The sequence below is a fragment of the Cnephaeus nilssonii genome (assembly GCF_951640355.1).
Source record: "Cnephaeus nilssonii genome assembly, chromosome: X".
NCBI classification, from domain to species: Eukaryota; Metazoa; Chordata; class Mammalia; order Chiroptera; family Vespertilionidae; genus Cnephaeus; species Cnephaeus nilssonii.
In genome coordinates, this window is record NC_137071.1 from 123,355,002 (window position 1) to 123,375,626 (window position 20,625).

A 20,625-nucleotide genomic window follows, 5' to 3' on the forward strand; every position below is an offset into this window, starting at 1 on the left:
CTGACTTAAGTGAAAGGAACATGAGAGAATCTGTATAATTTCATCAGCAAGTTAAGGAGGCCAAAGTTGGGGGTAGGTATGAATGGGCAGTTGAAAATATTTAAAAATCTTGGATCAGTTACTGTGAGGTTGGATGAAAGGATGGTAAAGCAGCCAGGATTTTCCCTCTGAGATTGGAAAGCATGAGCTTATAGTGAACCCAATCCAAGTACCTTTTAAGGGAGAAGAGAGAAGATAGCAAATATGTATATACCACCATTTACTGACTGAACATTATATGCTCATTACTTTTATATGTTATGTAATCATCATAACAATTACCAGAGAGGTATTGTAAAGTATTTAGAGCAGTGTCTCGCATATAGTAATTGCTCAATAAATGTTAACTTTTATTGGCATTTGCAATAAATGCTGTCTTAACCTGCCAATTAAAGGAGCTAGAGGCAGGAGAGAGAGGATCCAAAGTAACAGAACCAGACTCACTTTATTGCAACGTTAACTTCAATAAAGAGGAAAGAGACAGCAAACCAATGTCTGCTCAGATTTCAAATGTCCTAAATGAAATTTCTCTTTCTAGGAAGTTTCCTGGCTTTGGCTCTGAGTTCTTCTCTCTTTGCACTGAAGAGTGTAGAATATTACCCTGGCAATAAGCAACTCTGCTTGAGGAAGTCAGGATAATTCTATTCTATTTATAAAAGGCAAAGCGAATGCCAGAGGAGGCTGCAGGACTGGGGCAGAGCTTGAATTCCTTTGGAAGGAATCCATCTCATGATCTTGAGAGAGAATAGTTTCAGACTGGGCAGCTTACTTCAGTACTTTCAGGAGTGGCGGGGGGGGGCGGGGAGCTTCCCTCTCCACACCCTCTAGGACTAGCAATCTCTGCACCCCAAAGCTCTGGGTTGAGAGTGGAATCTTTCTATATCAACTGCTACTTTTGTAAAGATTATTAGGAAGGCAACTTTGAAGTCACTGAGAAAAAAAATCATTGAAACAAGAAGTGTCCAAAGTCTCAGCTGGGAACCACAAAACTTGGAAAGCTCCTTTGCGTCAAAGGAATCCAAGAAGAAAAACACAGTAAATCCCTGTCATCCTGTCTAATTCTAAAGCCCAGGCATTACACTTATGAATGGAACTTTTGCTAATTCTTCAGTCCTGAGCACATCACCATTAGCTGCTCTCCTTTAGACCTGCCTGCCCCCTTTTCATCCAGGGCTATTAACTCTTTAAGAATGCACTCACCAGGCCTTATTCAGTGGCCTAGAGGTCATTATAATGATGAATAAGGTGATTTTAAGCTACTGGAGGAAGGAAGCCCTGTGGGATTCAAAGTGCTAAAAGAAAGGCAGGGTAGGGGATTCTGGCCATTTTGGCCTCAAATTGCTTTGTAATAGGAACAATGTGGGTGTACTGAACCCTACACACTCCCAAAATAACAGGTCTCAACCTGGCAAGCAGATCAGATAGGCCAGGCTTGCAGTAGGTTGAAAGACCTCCAAGAGAACACCAGAAGCTACCACAAAATGAGTAGAACCAAAATAATACGTGGTACAGGGGATGCATTTGGAAGTGTCTGCTCCACACATAATGATCTCCTTGTAACTCCAACGTGATTTATAAATGTGTGCCCCTCGTTTATATTACACAACCCTAGCCTCCTGGGCCAGAGTTCGCTTATCTAGGGGTAGGCAACTGACTCGATCAGTGCCCATTCCCTGTAACTTGGTAATTGGTACTAAGCCAGCCAGTACCTTTCTATGAGACTGAACTGTAACATATGAACTTAGGAGATAACGAAGCTATCTCTTGCCCACTCCATGCTCTCATCTACTAAAAGAGAAAAAAATAAGCTGATATGCAGAGAGAACCAGATAGGAGACACAGAAAAAAAGAAGAAAAAAAAACAGCCTGAGTTCCCAACAACTTCCAATTTCTAAAACCCTGTTCATTCCCAAGAGTCAGTCACATTCCTCTTGTGCTTAAACTAGCTCCAGCTGGTTTTGCCTTTTGCAACTAGAGGATAGAAATGAATAAATAACATGTCTAAAGGGGCAGCTGCTGCTCAGTTCCTGGTGATTGTCACCATGCAGCAGTATAGGCCCAGTGATGCGAAATATTTCAAGTTTTTCAAGAAAGTTGCAAACCTATATTTTACATCAGGGGTGGGGACCCTTTTTCCTGCCAAAGGCCATTTGGATATTTATAACATCATTCGCGGGCCATACAAAATGATCCACTTAAGAATGAGCCTGCTATATTTGGTCAAATGTTTAATTAACTCACCCCTAATGCCTTGGCAGGGCCAGACCAAATGATTTCGTGGGCCTTATACAGCCTGCAGGACAGATGTTCCCTACCCGTTTTACATGAAAAATTCCACTTGTATACACCGGTAATGAAACCAAATTTTAGAAAACATTGTCAATATAAAGTATATCTGTGGCCTCAATGTGGTTTGTGGACCCCTGAATTGTGACCTCAGTCAGCAAACTTCCTGTCTCACCTGCTATTTCCTTACTTCCTAAATCTTTCATCTATTACTGTATTTTTCATGTATACCCATTTGTGCACTGTATTACACTGATATTTGGGCCCACCTTGATCTATTTCCTTTTGGTCTTGCTGACTAGCTAGCTAAACATATAATGATTAAAAATGTGGATTGCAAAAGCCCAACTATCTGGTCAAATTCAAGTTCTGCTGATTATTAGCAGAATTTTCCCAATTTTCTTACAGGTATGGTCATAGATTTGAAGAGCTATAGTTTCTCCGTTTATCAAATGGAAATAATAAATCCAGTGCTTAGAGTAGTACCTGTCACACTTATTATTGTTCTTTTTTGTTGTTGTTATGAATATTGTTTGAATGTATGACTAGCAGCCATACTATTACTCTGGCCTCCCAGAAAGTACAGATCTCACCCTTTTTCCCTGATTGCAATGACTCTTGGGGTTCAATGAGTACTCAGGTTTGTGTCTACCTTCTGGCCCCAGAAATTTTTCTGGTCTCTGTAGAATGACACGGTGCTAAAGATGTCTCTAGTTTATTTAGCACATGAAGCAGCTGTTTATGTAATCCCTAAGGTTTTTTAAAGTAAAGAATGACTTTTGGGGAAAGTGCTCTTAATACTGTGCCTATAAAAAACAGAGACTCCTTTATTTATAGTTGTGTCCTGATTCTGTCTACTTTTCCAGTCTTTTTTTCCTGCCACTGACCCAGAACATAGTTATGCTCACTATTTCCTAAATACACCACCTCCCTGGAACCTCCATTCATTTACACATGATGTTCCTTCTATAATGTCCTTACTTTCGCTACTTGCCTTGAAAACTCATATTTATCTTTCAAGACTCAAGCATCACTCCTCTAGCAAGTCCTCTCTGACTCCTTGACCCCCAATGTCACCTACATCTTTCCTGCTCATGTTAATGATTTGCTTACTTGTCAGTTTCCAAATTCCTCCCTCCTTGAGTTTATTCAGCCTTCCTGTAATCTTCAGTGTCTTTATCAACAAAATGAGTAAAATCCTATGATGAATTTATACGAGAAACATGCAAAGGGCTTAACATGGTCCTCTGCATACAGTATGTGAACAAATACTACTTGTTTGGTAGAACTTTGTCTCCCAGCTGAGTTTGAGGGCAAGGTTGAGGTCTTATATTTTTGTATCCCCAGCCTGTGGCACAGAGCTGGCCACATATAGGGTTATCAGAGCATGTATGTTGAAAAAGCAAATAAGATGAATGAATGAATGTTGCTTCTCCCTTTCAAAGCTATCTGCCTTATATATGTGGAAATGGTCAATGTATATTCAGGTTTAAATAAACCAAAGCTACAGATCGCATTCCACTACAGCAGAAAAAAAGCACTCTAAACGCCTCTGAATATTTTCTGCTCTACTGCCATGCCATCACTGACCAGCAAAAGTGCCCCCAACTCAGGGAACAACTTTCCAAAGAACATAATATGGTCCATCTGAGCATCAGGTAACATGAGCTAGATAATAACATTCTTTGAAACCTGGCTGTTTCCCTGAGACACTATAGAGGAAGAATATTGACATTCCTGGTTTTCCAGCAGCTAATTTTGCCCCACCTATATTGTCACCAAAAGTAGAGTTATCTAACCTCATCCCTTCCCTAGCCCTAGTCCATTCCCCTCTAGGCCCACATTGTATTGATTCTGTCTTTGGCTATATGATTCTTTCTGCTTAGAATGTCCTTTCCCTTCCATTCTGACCATCAAAATCCTACCTATACTTCTTGAGCAAGTTGCTTGATTTTTTTTAAACTTATGAATTGTTTATTTCTGGAATTTCCCCCCCTTTTATTGAATTTATTGAGGTGGCACTGGTTAACAAAATCATAGTTTCAGGTGCACAATTCCACAACTGCAGTCACTGTGGAGAGCAGTATGGAGTTTCCTCAAAAAAAAATAAAAAATGGAACTGCCTTACGACTCAGTGATTCCACTTCTGGGAATTTATCTGAAGAAACCCGAAACACTAATACAAAAGAATATATGCACCCCTATGATCATTGTAGCATTATTTGCAATAGCTTGATTTTTCTGTGTCCCAATTTCCCTTACTGAAAAATGGGGGAAATAATAGTATATAGTGGATAGGATTGTTTTGTTATATGAATTGATACATGTAAAGTGTATAGAGGGCTGAGCACACAGTAGGTATTCAGTAAATGTTAATTATATACTAGATATTAGGTGGGAATGTTTGGATGGGTGAGAGAATCAAAGAAGAAAAAGAAATTGAAGACGAGAGAAGAAAGCTGTTGGAACAACTTAGAAGGTACAGGAGACAATGGATCCTCTTCCACTTACTGTGTGACCTTCGGTAAAGTACTTTACTTTTCTGTGTCTCAATTTCCTTGCTATAAAATGGAGACGACAATAGTGCTTACCTCACAACATTATTGTGAGGACTAAATAAAATGAAACACACTTCCCCACTGGGAAGGACTTGGGGAGGAGGACAGAGAATAGCTTAAAAGAAATCTTGCGAGGCCAAAACGACTGAAAGTTTTTTTTTAAGTTCCAAGTGAATACTTTTCACAATTTCATGATAGAGTAAACTCTTGTGAAGTTTTCTTTAAAAGCTTAAATATTTTTCTAGTGCTAATAAATTTATTGTGATTTTTTATTAAAGTGCATTGAAGAGGCTTTTTATATTTAAGTAGTTTCAAATGTGTACGAAACCTTTCCCAGGTAATTGTATTATACAACAATGGTTAGTATGAAATTAAATTGTATCAGTTGACATGAATTCAGCAACAAGCTTACTAAGTTTTATCTTTAAAGAAACATTCTATCCAGCCCTAGCCAGTTTGGCTCAGTGGATAGAGCGTCGGCCTGCAGACTGAAGGGTCCTGGGTTCGATTAGGATCAAGGGCACATACCTCAGTTGCAGGAGGCAAACAATTGATGTGTTTCTCTCACATCAATATTTCTGTCTTTCCCTCTCTGTTCCACTCTCTCTAAAAATTGATGGAAGAATATTCTCGGGTGAGGATTAAAAAAAGAAACATTCTATCTAAAGCATAAAAACATAAACCATATTGATATTTTAGAGTAGAATTTTAAGTAAAACAATTGTTGATTACTTATTTTCTTTAAAAAAAATGGCTTTTACTCCCACTTCTAGGAATATATCCTAAGAATCCTGAAACAGCAATCAGAAAGAATATATGCACCCCTATGTTGATAGCAGCACAATTTACAATAGCTAAGATCTGGAAACAGCCCAAGTGCCCATCAGCAGATGAGTGGATAAAAAAGTTGTGGTACATTTACCATAGAATGCTGTAAAAAGAAGGATCTCTTGCCCTAGCCAGTTTGGCTCGGTGGATAGAGTGTTGGCCTGTGGACTCAAGGATCCCAGGTTCGATTCCGGTCAAGGGCACATGCCCTGGTTGCGGGCTTGATCCCCAATGTGGGGCGTGTAGGAGGCAGCTGACCAATGATTCTCTCACCATTGATGTTTTTCTCTCTCTCTCTCTTTCTCCCCCTTCCTCTCTTAAATAAAAACAACAACAACAACAACAACCACACACACACACACACACACACACACACACACACACACACACCAGTATAAAAAAAAATAAGGATCTCTTACCCTTTGAGATAGCATGGAGGGACCTGGAGATGCTAAGCAAAATAAACCAGTCAGAGAAAGACAAGTATCACATCACATGATCTCACTCATATGTGGAATCTAATGAACAAATAAACTGATGGACAAAATAGATCCAGAGACATAGAAGGATGGAACAGACTGAGAATTTTCAGAGGGAAGGCAGGGGGTGGGGTGGGGTGGGAAGTGATCAACCAAAGAACTTGTATGCATAACCATGGACACAGACAATAGGGTGGTGAAGGTCTGAGGGGGAGGGGGTCAATGGGGAAATAAAAGGGGGACATCTATAATATTTTCAACAATAAAGATTTTAAAAATGGCTTTTACTCGGTATAAAAGTCAAAATCTTAGTAAGGTCCTATATGATCAGGCCTTCTATGTCCCTCTGACCACATGTCCTACCACTCTCTTTCTCTCCACTCCAGGGATACTCAGTAGATAAGAGCGTTTGCCTGCTGACTGAAGGGTCCCAGATTCGATTCCCTGAACACATCAAGCCTTTGCGAATTCTCTTTCCTGTGTCTAATACCCCATTTCCTCAGGTATTACGGCTGGCTCACTCACTTCATTCAGGTATATTTTTAAATATCACCGTATAAGAGAAATGTTCTTTAACTGCACTATAGTAAATATATCTCCGCAATCCCAAATGCCTTCTATTCTTTCTCCCATCTTATCCCCACCCGACAAATACCTTTATTGTTTATTGGCTTTCCCCTCCACCAACACACCCTCACTAGATAACATTCCCCAGTCTGTGCAGTGATGACACAGAGTAGATTCCGACTAAGTATTTGTTCAATGAATTTAATTAAAGAACATCCTATCACAATGCACATTGTGTTGATAGCTTTGTTTATCACAGCTCCTCATCCTTGAAGGCTGAGCAACAACCAGGAAAGAACTCATACCAAAGTAAATGTACGGGCATGCTGGTCTAGTCTAGGCAAGAACAGCCTAGGTCACCAGATACAGGCATCTGAGAAGGGAACTTGAAGGTCAAAATTACTTCTACTTCTACTCTCTACTTCAGAGAAAGCACAAAGTATCCTTTTTACAAGTATCCGCCATGAAACCCCTTTGCCTCCAAATAGATAGAAATTCTCCGCAATCCCAGGAAGCAGAATGAATGACAGCAAACAATTTAAATCGCTTTGGGGAAGCCACTAGAAGTCCTTGGAAAGGATTTCTATTGCTTGCCTGTGAGTCGTTAGTGGGTTCACAGACCTTTCATTGTCCTGGGAAGAAAATAACCATATTTCAGCCATGGTATTTTATGAGAGCTCAGCACTGCCTAGTTCCCATATCCTACAACTAGAAATTCTCCCAGAGGAAAACAAACCAATCTGAACACAAAGGGACAATCAAATGTGAAAATGGAAGCATACCTGTTCCTAACATAGTCCATGCATACCAACTGCAGGAGGCTGGGTATGGCACCAACACATAGTTGCTTCTCCACCCTCCATGCAAGGGTGTGGATAGCAGACTTCAGTGGGTGTGACATGTACAAGTGGTTCTTGGCTTTGCGTCAAGACTGTACTCCCACTGACGAAAGTAAGGAAGAGTGCCAGTTGAATTTATGTTTCCTTTGTTTATAGGAGCCCATAGACCAGTGACTTTAGGGGGAAATACCTCTAAGTGAGGCTTTCTTTTTTATCTTTTTTTTTATCTGAATCCAGTGGACTCAATGAGATGGCCGCTCACAATAAGGTCACTTTGCGGGTTGGAAAATCAATTGAGGAGAGAGGGGATGGAGGAAGGTGCTTTACTTAAATGTTGCCTAGGAACCTAGAACTAACACATGCCCTTGATGGGAGTTGGCACTGGGATGCAATGAAACCCAACACATTAAAGAAGGGAGGGGCTCTGTGACTTGCATTTAATACCAGAGACAGCTGAACTGGTCAATTGCAGAGCACTGGGAGCTGTGACATTCCATCCACCGCACGGAAACTGTCAAGAGTGCAACACTAGCCCTAAAACCTCAAACAACACCTTCTCATCTCTTGAACCTGTGGGATGTCATTAGGCTCCACCCAGTCCTGCCACCCTCCTGAAGCAGCAAGATGAGACAAACATGGAAGGAGATGTCACTGGTCCGTCCGCCACCTTCTAACAAGTCTCCACCACACGGATTCTTTACTTAACATCAGCTGGTGAAGCCCTTGTCCCCAACACAATCTTCCTGACTGGACATGGACGTGGGAATGGCAGGTCATCCAAGGTGGCCTTCCCTTCCCTGTTGATGCATACCACCCTTGGCCTTTTGCATGCCATTTAGCCTTGAGTTCTTATCTCTTCCAGCTGCCTCTCCCAGCTACCTGGGCTTGGGCGTAGGAATTCCTGGTACTAAAGGAAAGGCAATAAGCGGGAACCACTGGAACTTTCAAGGGATGGATGCCTGGTAAATGCTGGAATCAAATTCAACATACAGCTCCATATCCTAAGAAGGAACCTTGGCCACCAATCTGTTAAGAAAGGAGTCAGTGACACCACTCTACATGGTCTTGACATATTAATAGACACCGCTCAGCAGTGGGATCAGCCACAGGCAATGAATTTAGCATTCAAGAAATATTTGTAGAATGAATTCTTGTTTTCAAGTCATCTGCGCTGCCACGGCTCCTCTTAGGAAACAGAACATTTTCCATCCACCTAAAACTGCTAATTGACTGCAGTTAACCAATGTGCAACTTAAGGGTGCGCCTCCTGATAATCAACTGGATATGAGACCCAAGTTTGGGGGTTGGTATGGGGGAGAAAAAGCTATCCTTCCCATGCAAATATCCCCCAAACTCATAGTGTCATAGGAAGGCGAGTCACTGCTGTCCTTCTCGAAATCGAATTTCCAATACAGATTTCCCTCAGTTGAACTAGTGCACTGTCCCTTTAAGAAGCCAGGCAAGATGGAGCCCTCCCAACTCACAGCTAGAGGCTTTAAGCAACCTGATAAGGATGCTGGAGTGTGACAAAAAGAAAGAACTCCTGGAGAGGGTAAGTCGAGGCTCTGATGATCCGAGGGGCTATCGAGGCACCAAACCATACAAACATCCAACTCTGAGCGCGCCTATGGCCACGGGTGGCAGCTCCCCTAGCGCCACCCCTCCTCCCCTTCCCTCCCTTTCTTACCCCACCCTGCTCCACCCTCAGGATCCTCCTTGAAAGAGTCTCCTTCTATAAGGTGGCTCCTTCGCCGCCCAGCGGAGACCCCAGTGAGGGGGGGCAAAAGGAAGGGGGAAAAAAAGGGTAGGTAGGCAAAATGAAAGGGACTTACTTTTGGATTCTGCGCCTCCGGAGGCATCCTCTCCTCCCAGCCTGGGGCCAGGGCCAACGGACGGGGCGGGGCTGGGGTTGAGCTGATGGACTCGGGGTCCTCACTCCCTCGTACTGCAAACCTAGTTCAGTGGAGTGTTAGAGGTAATGGGCACCGACCAGGGCCGGTGGACACTCGATTTTAATGATCTCCAAAGGAGACAGAAGGGTTGGAGAGAGTTGACCGTGGGTGGGAGTGGAGGTGAGCTCTAAAGCCCTCCTTTTCCTCCCTTTCTGACTAGCTTTCCCCGCCCGGCATTAGCGATAATCAGGGGCAATGGTTTTCTTTTTTCTTCCTTTTGGTTTCTCCCAGCTGCCGGTCCCAGACCCCACCCAGCGGCTCCACCCCATCCACTGCTACACATTCTGTCAATCACCAGCCCCTTTAAAGCTGCATCGCACAACTTGGGTTTTCAGTCCGTCTTTGGCGGGCAGACAGAAGGCCAGGGCTCCTGGCCTTTCCTGCAATTCCTCTGACCTTTCGGCCGAGTTTAGGAAGCTGAGCTTAGTTGCTAGTGGAGGCTTCCCCTCCCCCTCTGCCCCGAAGCTTTCACAGTCCGCTCCACCCAAAGTCCTTCCGGGCCGGCCAGGCCACGCCATACTCTACCCCATCTATTTTCTTTACTTTGTTTTTGGTTAAAAAAAGAAAAGAAAAGAAAGAAAGAAAGAAAGGGGGAAAAATAAGTGGTTCCTTAGGCTCCAGATAGCCAAGAAAGTTTGTGCAGCGCCCTCTCTGGCGCCGCCCACTTCCTTACAGTTTCTGGACTGAAGTGGCTACAGCAGATCCCCTGTCTCTGGGGCCTCTTGGTTTGGCCTGACTCGGTATATTCAAGTCTTCTCTAAATCGCATCTGTGTTAAGTCTCCATATTTCGGACCAGAATAGGGGAAGAGAAAGTGAGGATTCCCAGAAATGTGCTTCATGCCTCGAACTCACCCCAAAACAGCAGGCCCACACCACCCCTCACTGCCTAAGTAGGCAGAGAAGGGCCTTGAAGTGCCATCCACACTTAGTGGAACTCCAGAATGACCCATGAGAAATCACATGCAATACCATTCTCCATTCCAGTTCAAGATAAAATACCTGGTTGCTCAAGGCAAAAATCACTGAGCCATCCTCGACATCCGACTCTTCGAGAAATCCTGTTGGCTCTATCTTAAAAATCTGAATCTGGCCAAAACCGGTTTGGCTCAGTGGATAGAGCATCGGCCTGTGGACTGAAAGGTCCCGGGTTCGATTCCGGTCAAGGGCATGTACCTTGGTTGCGGGCACGTCCCCAGTGGGGGGTGTGCAGGAGGCAGCTGATCGATGTTTCTCTCTTATCGATGTTTCTAGCTCTCTATCCCTCTCTCTTCCTCTCTGTAAAAAAATCAATTAAAAATATATATATATATATAAATCCGAATCTGGCCACTTCTCAGCATTTCCGCTACCACCACCCTGGCCCCCGCCACCATTTTTAGATCCAGCCCCTGCCTGCCTCTTTGACTTGATTTATAAAAACCTTGTTCACTCTCTATTAGCCACACTGATCTTCTTTTTAAAAAAATATATTTTATTGATTTTTTTACAGAGTGGAAGGGAGAGGGATAGTTAGAAACATCGATGAGAGAGAAACGTCAATCAGCTGCCTCCTGAACATCCCGCACTGGGGATGTGCCCGCAACCAAGGTACATGCCCTTGACCGTAATTGAACCCGGGACCCTTCAGTCCACAGGCCGACGCTCTATCCACTGAGCCAAACCGGTTAGGGCCACACTGATCTTCTTTTTGTTCCAATATGCTGATCTGCCTGACCTCAGGGACTTTGCACTTCCTTTTATTTCTATCTGGGTCTACCTATGGTGGGATGCAATTTTGTTTCAATCTCAGGGAAGCTTTCCCTGACCACCCAAATTAAAGTAACTCCCAGGGCCCAGGTATCCTCTGTGACCTTATCCTATTTTGTTTTTTATCACAACACTGATCACAATCTAAAACAATCTCATACATGCGTTTGCTTCTGTGGTAAAGTCCCTCCCACTAGAGCATAAGCTCAGTAAGAGCAGAGATTTCATCTGTTTGTTCTCTGCTCTAAACTCAGTATAATAAACAGTGGCTGCCACATAGTAGGGGCTCAGTTAATATTTGTTGAAAGAATGATGGAAGGTGATATCTTCTAGGATATATCTGGGTGTTATAACTTTTTATTAAATATCCTGTATAATAAGAGAGGAATATGCTAGTTATCCGTTACGCCCTGAGGCGTAACGACCAACCACCTAACAACTGGATCACGGATTTGCAGGAGGGTGGGGCAGCGAGCTATGAGGGGGGAAGGGGGAGAAGGGTGCGGGGGTAGCTACAGGAGGGCAGTGCAGCGGGCGGAGAGCTACAGGAGGGTGGCAGCAACCTACTGGCACACGGATTCATGCGCAGGGCTACTAGTATATATATATTAATATATGTTGATTTCAGAGAGGAAGGCAGAAGGAGAGAGAGAGAGAAACATCAATGATGAGAGAGAATCATGGATCAGCTGCCTCCTGTACACCCTACACTGGGGATCGAGCCCACAACCCAGGCATGTGTCCTGACTGGGAATCGACACTTAACCACTGAGCTACACCAGCTGGGCTATTTCCATACCTTCTTGCTGTCATACATAGAAGGGTGTGTCCACCACCTACTACTCCTAGATGACCTGGCCTCCTCACAATAATTCCTCAGTTTGTTTAGGGCGATGGTGGCTCAGTGATACCTTTGGCAACCACTGAGACATGTTAACTAGCCACCCTGAGGGTCAGCCCATGTGCTGGGCATTTCCATCAGGTGTGCCACATTTCCTTTGGGGGCTACCTGTTCTTATACCACCATGGAGCCACACTGGCCAGGCTGGGTGTTATCACTTTAACAAGAATCAATCCGAAAAAGAAGGCAGCAAAGAGAGACACACCTATTATGAATCACTTGCCCCATCTATTCTCCCTTAGAACATCCATCTGGATACCTTGTCCATAAGCTGAGTTAGCAATGGTATTTGGAGAAGTGAGCCTGTAGCAATGTACCTTTATATTGGCTTTTAGGGTTTGCAGTTTATTGCTAGTGGTTGGCTTAAGTGTCCTTGGTTTTGTCAAGCAGTGCTAGGGAACATAGTGGTTGAGGACCTGGTCATCTGAACTAAGGGCATCTTTGTCTCTAGATGTGTTTCTTACTTTGGAGTCAGAATATCTGCATATGCTCTGTCGTACCTCCAAGGATGCATTAACTAATTTGATTCTCACAACCTCCCTATGAAGTAGGTATTATTATTGTTATCCTCATTTTACAGATGAGAAAACAAAAGCCCAAGGAGATAGAATGACTTGCCAAAAAGCACCTCCTTAGGAAATGGTAAAGCTGGGATTTGAACCCAGGTAGTATAGCTCCAGATACAAACACTTTCCCACTACAGTGTGTTTCCTAAAGGAAACTGATGTTCGGTCATGACACTGGGAAGAGCAGACACTCCGTTTTGCTGGATGTTTTTGGGTTAAAGATGATGGGAAGCAGCTGTAATTAGGGACATTTGTTACCTAAAGCTAGAAGTGTGGTTTGAGCAATTCTGTAAGCAATGACCTTGATACAAGTCATATGAGGCAGTCACTTCCCTTTTCTAATGGAAGGATCTAGGGCTGTTTAGCCTCAAGAAGAGAAAACTCCGACGATAAAAATCCTGTTTTTAAGTCTATCTTAAGCTGACATTGACATGTCCTTGATTATTTATCCATTGTGTATCCTAACTCAGCTGTATGCCTGATCATAAAACCTACTCAGCTTGGCCAAATTCTCTGGACTTCTGGCCAGGGATGACAGATAACTCTTGCTAGGTTGCTACCAATACCTGAGCATGATATCATGGGGAAGTTTGAAAGATACCATGGTTATATTCTCAGCACAGTGCTGAGCACTGTGGAGCATAGGCAGAGAAAAGTCCCACAGAATTAAAGGTCAGAAGTTTCCTGTAACCCACTACTACCACTTATTTGCTGTGTGACTGTATGTAAGACTGCATGCAAGGGTCTCATAGTTCTCATCGTACAGTGAGGTTGAATCAATGGTTATCAAAGGCTCCTTCTAACTCAGACAGTCTCTGTTGGTTAGCTTACTGATGTCAGAAAGTTCTTATGACAGGAAAAGGCTTGGAATATTAATAATACATTCCCTTAATCTTATTCCTCTTGATTAGATTTTAGTAGACATCACACAGGATGTAGTAGATTTCCAATTAACAAGAATTGACCTTCTTTGGAAGTGATTTGAAACCATAGGTGGTTCTGTAATGGCCATGTCTGATGTCTGTGATCTGTAAACCTTCCCTATTGATGATAAAAACTAATTCCAGGGGAAGGTCCCTGACCCAACTGAGACAATCAATTTCTCTCTCCCAAGCACATGGCATTTTGAATGGAAACAGTTTGGGGTTACAGGAGATGGGGGTGGGTCACATTAAAGCTGGAGAGAAGATCCATAAATTGCTCTTGAATCCAGTGCTGACCTTATTCCTGCCCTTTCTGAGTCAACTCTTCCCTTAACTCTGCGATGTCCCACTATATTTTTTTATTTATCTTTATTGTGGAGAGTATTACAGATGTCCCTCCTTTATCCCCATTGTCCCCTTTCCCCTAGTTCCCGCTCTGCCCCAGGCCCTCAGCACTATCTTTTCTTTTTGTTTTTTTTAAATATATTTTATTGATTTTTTACAGAGAGGAAGAGGGAGGGATAGAGAGTTAGAAACATTGATGATAGAGAAACATCGATCAGCTGCCTCTTGCACACCCCCTACTGGGGATGTGCCCACAACCAAGGTACATGCCCTTGACCGGAATCAAACCTGGGACCTTTCAGTCCGCAGGCCGACGCTCTATCCACTGAGCCAAACCAGTTTCGGCAGCACTATCTTTTCAATAAATTCTCTATTTCTCTAACTTTTTTTTAAACTTTTATTACTTATGCTAGCCAGAATCTACTGCCTGTTTACTGCTATATAATTGTCACTTGCCTGTCAAAAATTGGTATTCAATAATTTTCATAACAGGTATTTTTTTCCCAATATGTTTTGATTGATTTTTAGAGAGAGAGGAAGGAAGAAGGAAAGAGAGATAGAAACATAGATGAGAAACATTGATCAGCTGCCTCCTGCACACCCCCTACTGGGGATCTAGCCCGCAACTAGGGCATGTGCCCTGACTGGGAATCGAACCGGGACCTCCTGATTCATAGGTCGACACTCAACCACTGAGGCACACCAGCCACGCCTAACAGGTATTTATTGAGCCCAACTTTTTGCCAGGTACATAGTGAGTGTATAGCAGTAAATAAGATTTAACAAGATTTCCTCCACCAAGTCATTGGTTCAGACCTAACCCAAATCCTCACTTTTCTATGCCTCCATTACTTACACGTTGTCTTAGAACAGTGGTCGGCAAACCACGGCTCGCGAGGCACATGCGGCTCTTTGGCCCCTTGAGTGTGGCTCTTCCACAAAATACCACGGCCTGGGTGAGTCTATTTTGAAGAAGTGGCATTAGAAGAAGTTTAAGTTTAAAAACTTTGGCTCTCCAAAGAAATTTCAATCGTTGTACTGTTGATATTTGGCTCTGTTGACTAATGCGTTTGCCGACTTAGAACATAGTTATACTTTAGATGTTATTTTACTACATTGTAAAAGCTTCTTGGATTATGTTCTGTGTCTTTTTTATTTTCACCTCTCTTGCAGTGACTACAACCGAGCTTTACACATAATATACACTCCAGGCATGTTGAAATGAACTCAGCTCTGCAGTACACATGGGACCTGTCAGTCATGTAGCCAACCAGAAAACCTCCCAGATATGAAAAGAGCTGTGATGTAGTGGAAAGAAGACTGGATTTTGAATAAGACTCCCAGTTCCAAGTTTGTCATTCCCTAGCTGTTTTACTTGAAGCAAGTCACCTAACCTCTCTGAGCTTTAGAAACACGGGAGACAATAATAATATTTTCTCAAGTTCCTCTGTGCATGCATTGTAAAAGGGTTCCCTTATCTCCTTATCCTCTCCAACGCTTGTTATTTCTTATCTCTTTTTATGATAGCCATTATGGCATCTCATTGTGCTTTTGATTTGCATTTCCCTAATAATTAGTGATGTTGAACATCCTTACATGTGCCTGTTGGCCATCTGTATTCAAAAATATATATGCACACCTGTGTTCATTGCAGCATCCTATCTAATAATAGAGTAACATGTAAATTACCATCACTCCGCTACGCCCACGATTGGGCGGCGGGAGGCTGGGGGGCGGGACTCGGGGTGGCCTATCCGGCCATTGAGAGGCACGGATCCGCTGCCACTGAGGGGGGCTACCCTGCTGTTGAGAGGCGCAGGGGGCGGGACTTCCGCCCCCTGTGCCTCTCAACGGCCAGATCCGCGGCCGCTGAGGGGGCCTGCCGCGGACAACCAGCTGCGCCTCTCAACGGCAGGGTAGCCAGGTGTCCGCGGCAGCCCCCCTCAGCGGCTGCGGACCATCAAAAGTGGGGGAGCTGGGTGCCTGTCTGCTCCGGCACCAGCGGACAGGCACCCAGCTCCACCGTGAAAAGCGAAAGCGTGTAGGGGACCCTACACGTGCATGATTCAATCATGCACTGGGCCTCTAGTTTTCTATAATATCCAAGATATGGAAACAACCTAAATGTCCACTGACAGATAAATGGCTAAAGAAGATGTGGCAGCCCTGGCTGGGTGGCTCAGTTGGTTGGAGCATCGTCTTGTACACCAAAAGTTTATGGGTTCGATTCCCAGTCAGGGCACATACCTGGGTTGTAGTTCTATCCCAAGCCAGGGTGTGTATGGGAGGCAACCAAAATCTCTCTCTCTCTCTCTCTCTCTCTCTCTCTCTCTCTCTCTCTCTCTCCCCACCTCTCATATATATATATATATATATATATATATATATATATATATATATATACAATGGAATGCTAGTCAGCCATAAAAATGTGAAACCCTACCATTTATGACAATATGAATGCACCTTGAGTGTATCATGCTATGTGAAATAAATCAGATGGAAAAAGACAAATATTGTATGATTTCTTTCATATTTGCAATACAAAAATATTATTAAACAAAAACAAACAAGACAAAAGCAAATGAACAAACCACAAAAAAACTCATAGAGGCAGACAACAGATTGGTGGTTATCAGAAGGGAATGTGGGTGAAGGGAGGATGAAACTGGTAAAGGGTGTCATTTGTATGTTGACAGATGGAAACTAGACTTTTGGTGGTGAGCATGATGTATTGTATACAGATTTTGAATTAAAATGTTGCATACCTGAAACATGTTATAAACCAGTATTGCCTCAATTAAATAATCTATTTTGAACAAAACTAATAGATTTTTTTATATTGTATACCATTTATTTAAGTAATACAAAATACATCATAAGGCAGTATACAATCCATTGCTAGAGTAAGGGTTTAACTAAAAAAAATGCAATAAATAAGAGAAGTGAAGTAACTCAGAGACCAGAAAAGCAATTGGCTAAGATCGCCTTGATTATTCCTAAGGCGTTTGTGAAAGGATGGGAGCTGGCAGTTATTTTAGAAAATGAGAGTCAAGGCTGTTTCATCAGAGACCTAAATGAAGTAAGAGAGTGAGCAAGAAGCTATCAGAGGGAAGGTGAAGGAGCAGCAAGTGCAAAAGCAGGAATGAGCTTGGAGCGCAAGGTCCTGCAAGAAAACCAGACTGACTATGGTTTGAGCACGGGAGCAGTGGCAAGAGACACAGTGAGAGAGGAAAATAGAGGCAGAGCACACAGGACCCTCTCATCCATCCAAAGAGAGAAGTATATTCTAAATTGTGATGTAAGTCCATTGAAGGATTTTGAGCAACAGAGTAGCATGATGAGTTATTTCGTTTCTTCTATCATGTGTAAAACTAATAGAATTGAAGGAAGAAATAGACACATCCACAATTGTATTGGGAGACTTCAACATCCCCTTTCGGAAACTGATAGAACTTGTAAGCAGAAAATCAGGAAGGATATACAAGAGCTGAACTTCATGATCAACCAGCATGATTATACTTAGTTGACATATATAGAACATTCCACACAACAACAGCAAAGTAAATATTTTCTTCAATTATCCACAGAATCTTTACCAAAAGAGACCATATTCTGGGCCATAAAACAAACCTCAACAAATTTAAAAGAATTACATCATGTGGCATGTGGTCTGTGAACAAAATAAAATCAAACTAGAAATCAATAACTGAAAGATAACAGAAAAGTCTGTAGACATATGGAAATTAAATAAAACAAATTTATAATCAATGAACCAAAGAGGTGTTTTCTAAGGAAATAAAAATGCAGGGAAATAAATGAAATAAAAATATAGCATACTGAAATATGTCAGGCCTCAGAGAATTTTATAGCACTAAATGCTTACATTGCAAACAAAGAAATGTCTCAAGTAAAAAAAAAATATCAACTTCCTAATTCAGACACTATAAAACAACAAAATAAACCCAAAGCAAATAGAGAAAAGGAAATAAAGACAATCAGGGTAGAAATCAATGAAATTGTTGTAGGAAAACATACAAAATGAAACCTTTAAAAGCTACTTCATTGAAAACAGAACAAAATTGATAAGCCCACAGAAAGACTAATAAAAGTTAAAAGAGGGAAGACATAAATTCCCACCCAATTAGAAATGAAATGGGAAATAATACTGTAGGTCCTGCAGCCATTAAAAGGATGATAAGGGGATACCATAAACCACTTTATGCTCATATATTTGACAACTTAGAAAAAAGTGAACACTTCCTATCAGAAAGGGAAACAAAGAAAACAATCCCATTTACAATTGCTCCAAAGAAATAAAATAAAATACCTATGAATAAATTTAACCAAGGAGGTAAAAGAACTGTACTAAGAAAATTATAAGGTACTAAAGAAAGAAATCAAAGGAGATGCAAATAAATGGAAGCATATACCGTGTTCACAGATAGGAAGAACTAACATCATTAAAATGTCTATGCTACTCAAAGCAATCTACAGATTCAATGCAATCCCTGTCAAAATACCAGTGGAGTATTTTGCAAAGCTAGAACAAATAATCCAAAAATGTATATGGAACCCCTCCCCCCCCCCACACACACACACGCACAAAACAAATAACCCTCAGTAATATTGAGAAAGGACAAAGTTGGAGGTATCACACTATCTGATATCAAGGCCATAGTAACCAAAACAGCATGGTACTGGCATAAAAACAGATATAAATTAATGGAACAGAATATAAAACCCAGAAAATAAATCCATGTTTAGATGGTCAATTAATATTTGACAAAGCAGGCAAGAACATACAGTCTATTTAATAAATGGTGCTGAGAAAATTGGACAGGTACATGCAAAAATATGAAACTAGATCACCTTCTTACATCATATACAAGAATAAACTCAAACTGCATTAAAAACTTAAATGTGAGACTCTAAACCACAAAATTCCATGAAGAAAACTTAGGCAGTAAAATCTCTGACATGTCTCTTAACAATATTTTTCCTGCTATATCTCCTCAGGCAAGGGAAACAAAAGAAAAAATAAACAACTGGGATTACATCAAACAAAACTTTTTGCAGAGCAAAAGGAACCATAAACAAAACGAAGAGACAACCTACTAAATGAGAGAACATATAATGCCAATGATGTATCTGATAAGGGCTCAGTATCCAAAATTTATAAAGAACTCAAACTACTCAACACACACACACAAACACATAATCCAGTTGAAAAATGGTCAGAGGACCTGTTTAGACATCTCCAGACACTTCTCCAAAGAGGGCATACAAAGGATCAATAGACATGAAAAGATGCTCAATGTCACTAACTGTCAGAAAATGTAAATTAAAACCTCAATGAGATATCACCTCACACCTGTCAGAATGTTTATCATCTATAAATCAACAAAAAAACAAGTGCTGGTGAGGATGTGGAGAAAAGGGAACCCTCATGCACTGCTGGTGGGAATGCAGCTTGGTGCAGCCACTATGGAAAACAGTACGGAGTTTCCTCAAAAAATTAAAAATGGAACTGCCTTGTGACCCAGCGATTCCAATTCTGGGGAGTTAGCTGAAGAAAACTAAAACACTAATTAGAAAGAATATATGGTGACTCCCAATCAGGGCACATGCCCGGGTTGCCGGCTCAGTCCCCAGTGTGGGGCATGTAGGAGGCAACCGATCAATGATTTTTTCTCATCATTGATGTCTCTATCTCTCTCTCCCTCTCCCTCTCAGAAATCAATAAAAATATATTTTTAAAAAAGAAAGAATATATGCACCTCTATTTCACTGCAGCATTATTTACAATAGCCAAGATATGGAAGCAATCCAAGTGCTGATCAATAGACAAGTGGATAACAAAGCAGTGGTGCACATATATAATGGAATATCACTCAGCCATAAAAAGAATGAAATCTTACCATTGAGACAGCATGGATGGACATAGGGGGACCTATTATGCTCAGTGAAATAAGTCAGTCATAGAAAGACAAATGCCATATAATTTCACTTATATGTGGAATCTAAAGAACAAAATAAACAAGCAAAATTGAAACAGACTCAGACACAGAGAGCATTCTGGTAGTTGCCAGAGGGAAGGGGGTATGAGGGACTGGATCAAAGTTGTGAAGGTATTAAGAAGCACAAATTGGTAATTACAACACAGCATTGGAAATATAGTCAATAATATTGTGATAACTCTGTGTGGAGCCAGTGCAGGCATAGGAAATATTGAGGGGAACACTTTGTAAAGAATATGATTGTCTAACCACTAAGCTGTACTAGTACACCTGAAACCAATACAAAATAAAATTGCAAGAAAAAAGTAAAAATTTAAATTAAAGAAATCAAACAGTTCTAAAACCACAAACTATCAAAACTCATCCAAGATGAATTAGATAATATACCTAGCCTCATAATCATTGAAGACATTGAACATGAAATTAAACTTCTTTAAAAAAATAAAAAATAATCTCCAGACCCAAATGACTTCACTGGCAAAGTTTACCACTTACTTAAAGAAGAATAAACACAATTTCACGTAATCTCTTCCAGAAAATAGGAGAGGAGGGAACATCTCCCAACTCATTTTATG

General features: G+C 41.7%; 1 protein-coding gene across 3 annotated transcripts in view; it reads right to left on the bottom strand.

Moving 5' to 3' along the window:
• KLF8 (KLF transcription factor 8) overlaps positions 1 to 20,625 on the bottom strand; it is a gene marked incomplete at its 3' end in the record, with an annotated part of 96,298 nt that overhangs the window by 74,780 nt on the left and 893 nt on the right. Inside the window, exon 1 of one of the 3 annotated variants that reach the window (XM_079765380.1) lies at positions 9,429 to 9,981. The exons of 1 other annotated variant lie outside the window; for it this stretch is intronic. Coding sequence is in view for 1 of the 2 variants with exons in the window: in XM_079765378.1 (XP_079621504.1) it covers positions 7,540 to 7,552 (13 nt within the window). Of the gene's footprint in view, positions 1 to 7,539; positions 8,097 to 9,428; positions 9,982 to 20,625 lie in introns of those variants that run through there. One more of the 3 variants, XM_079765378.1, reaches the window with a different exon arrangement.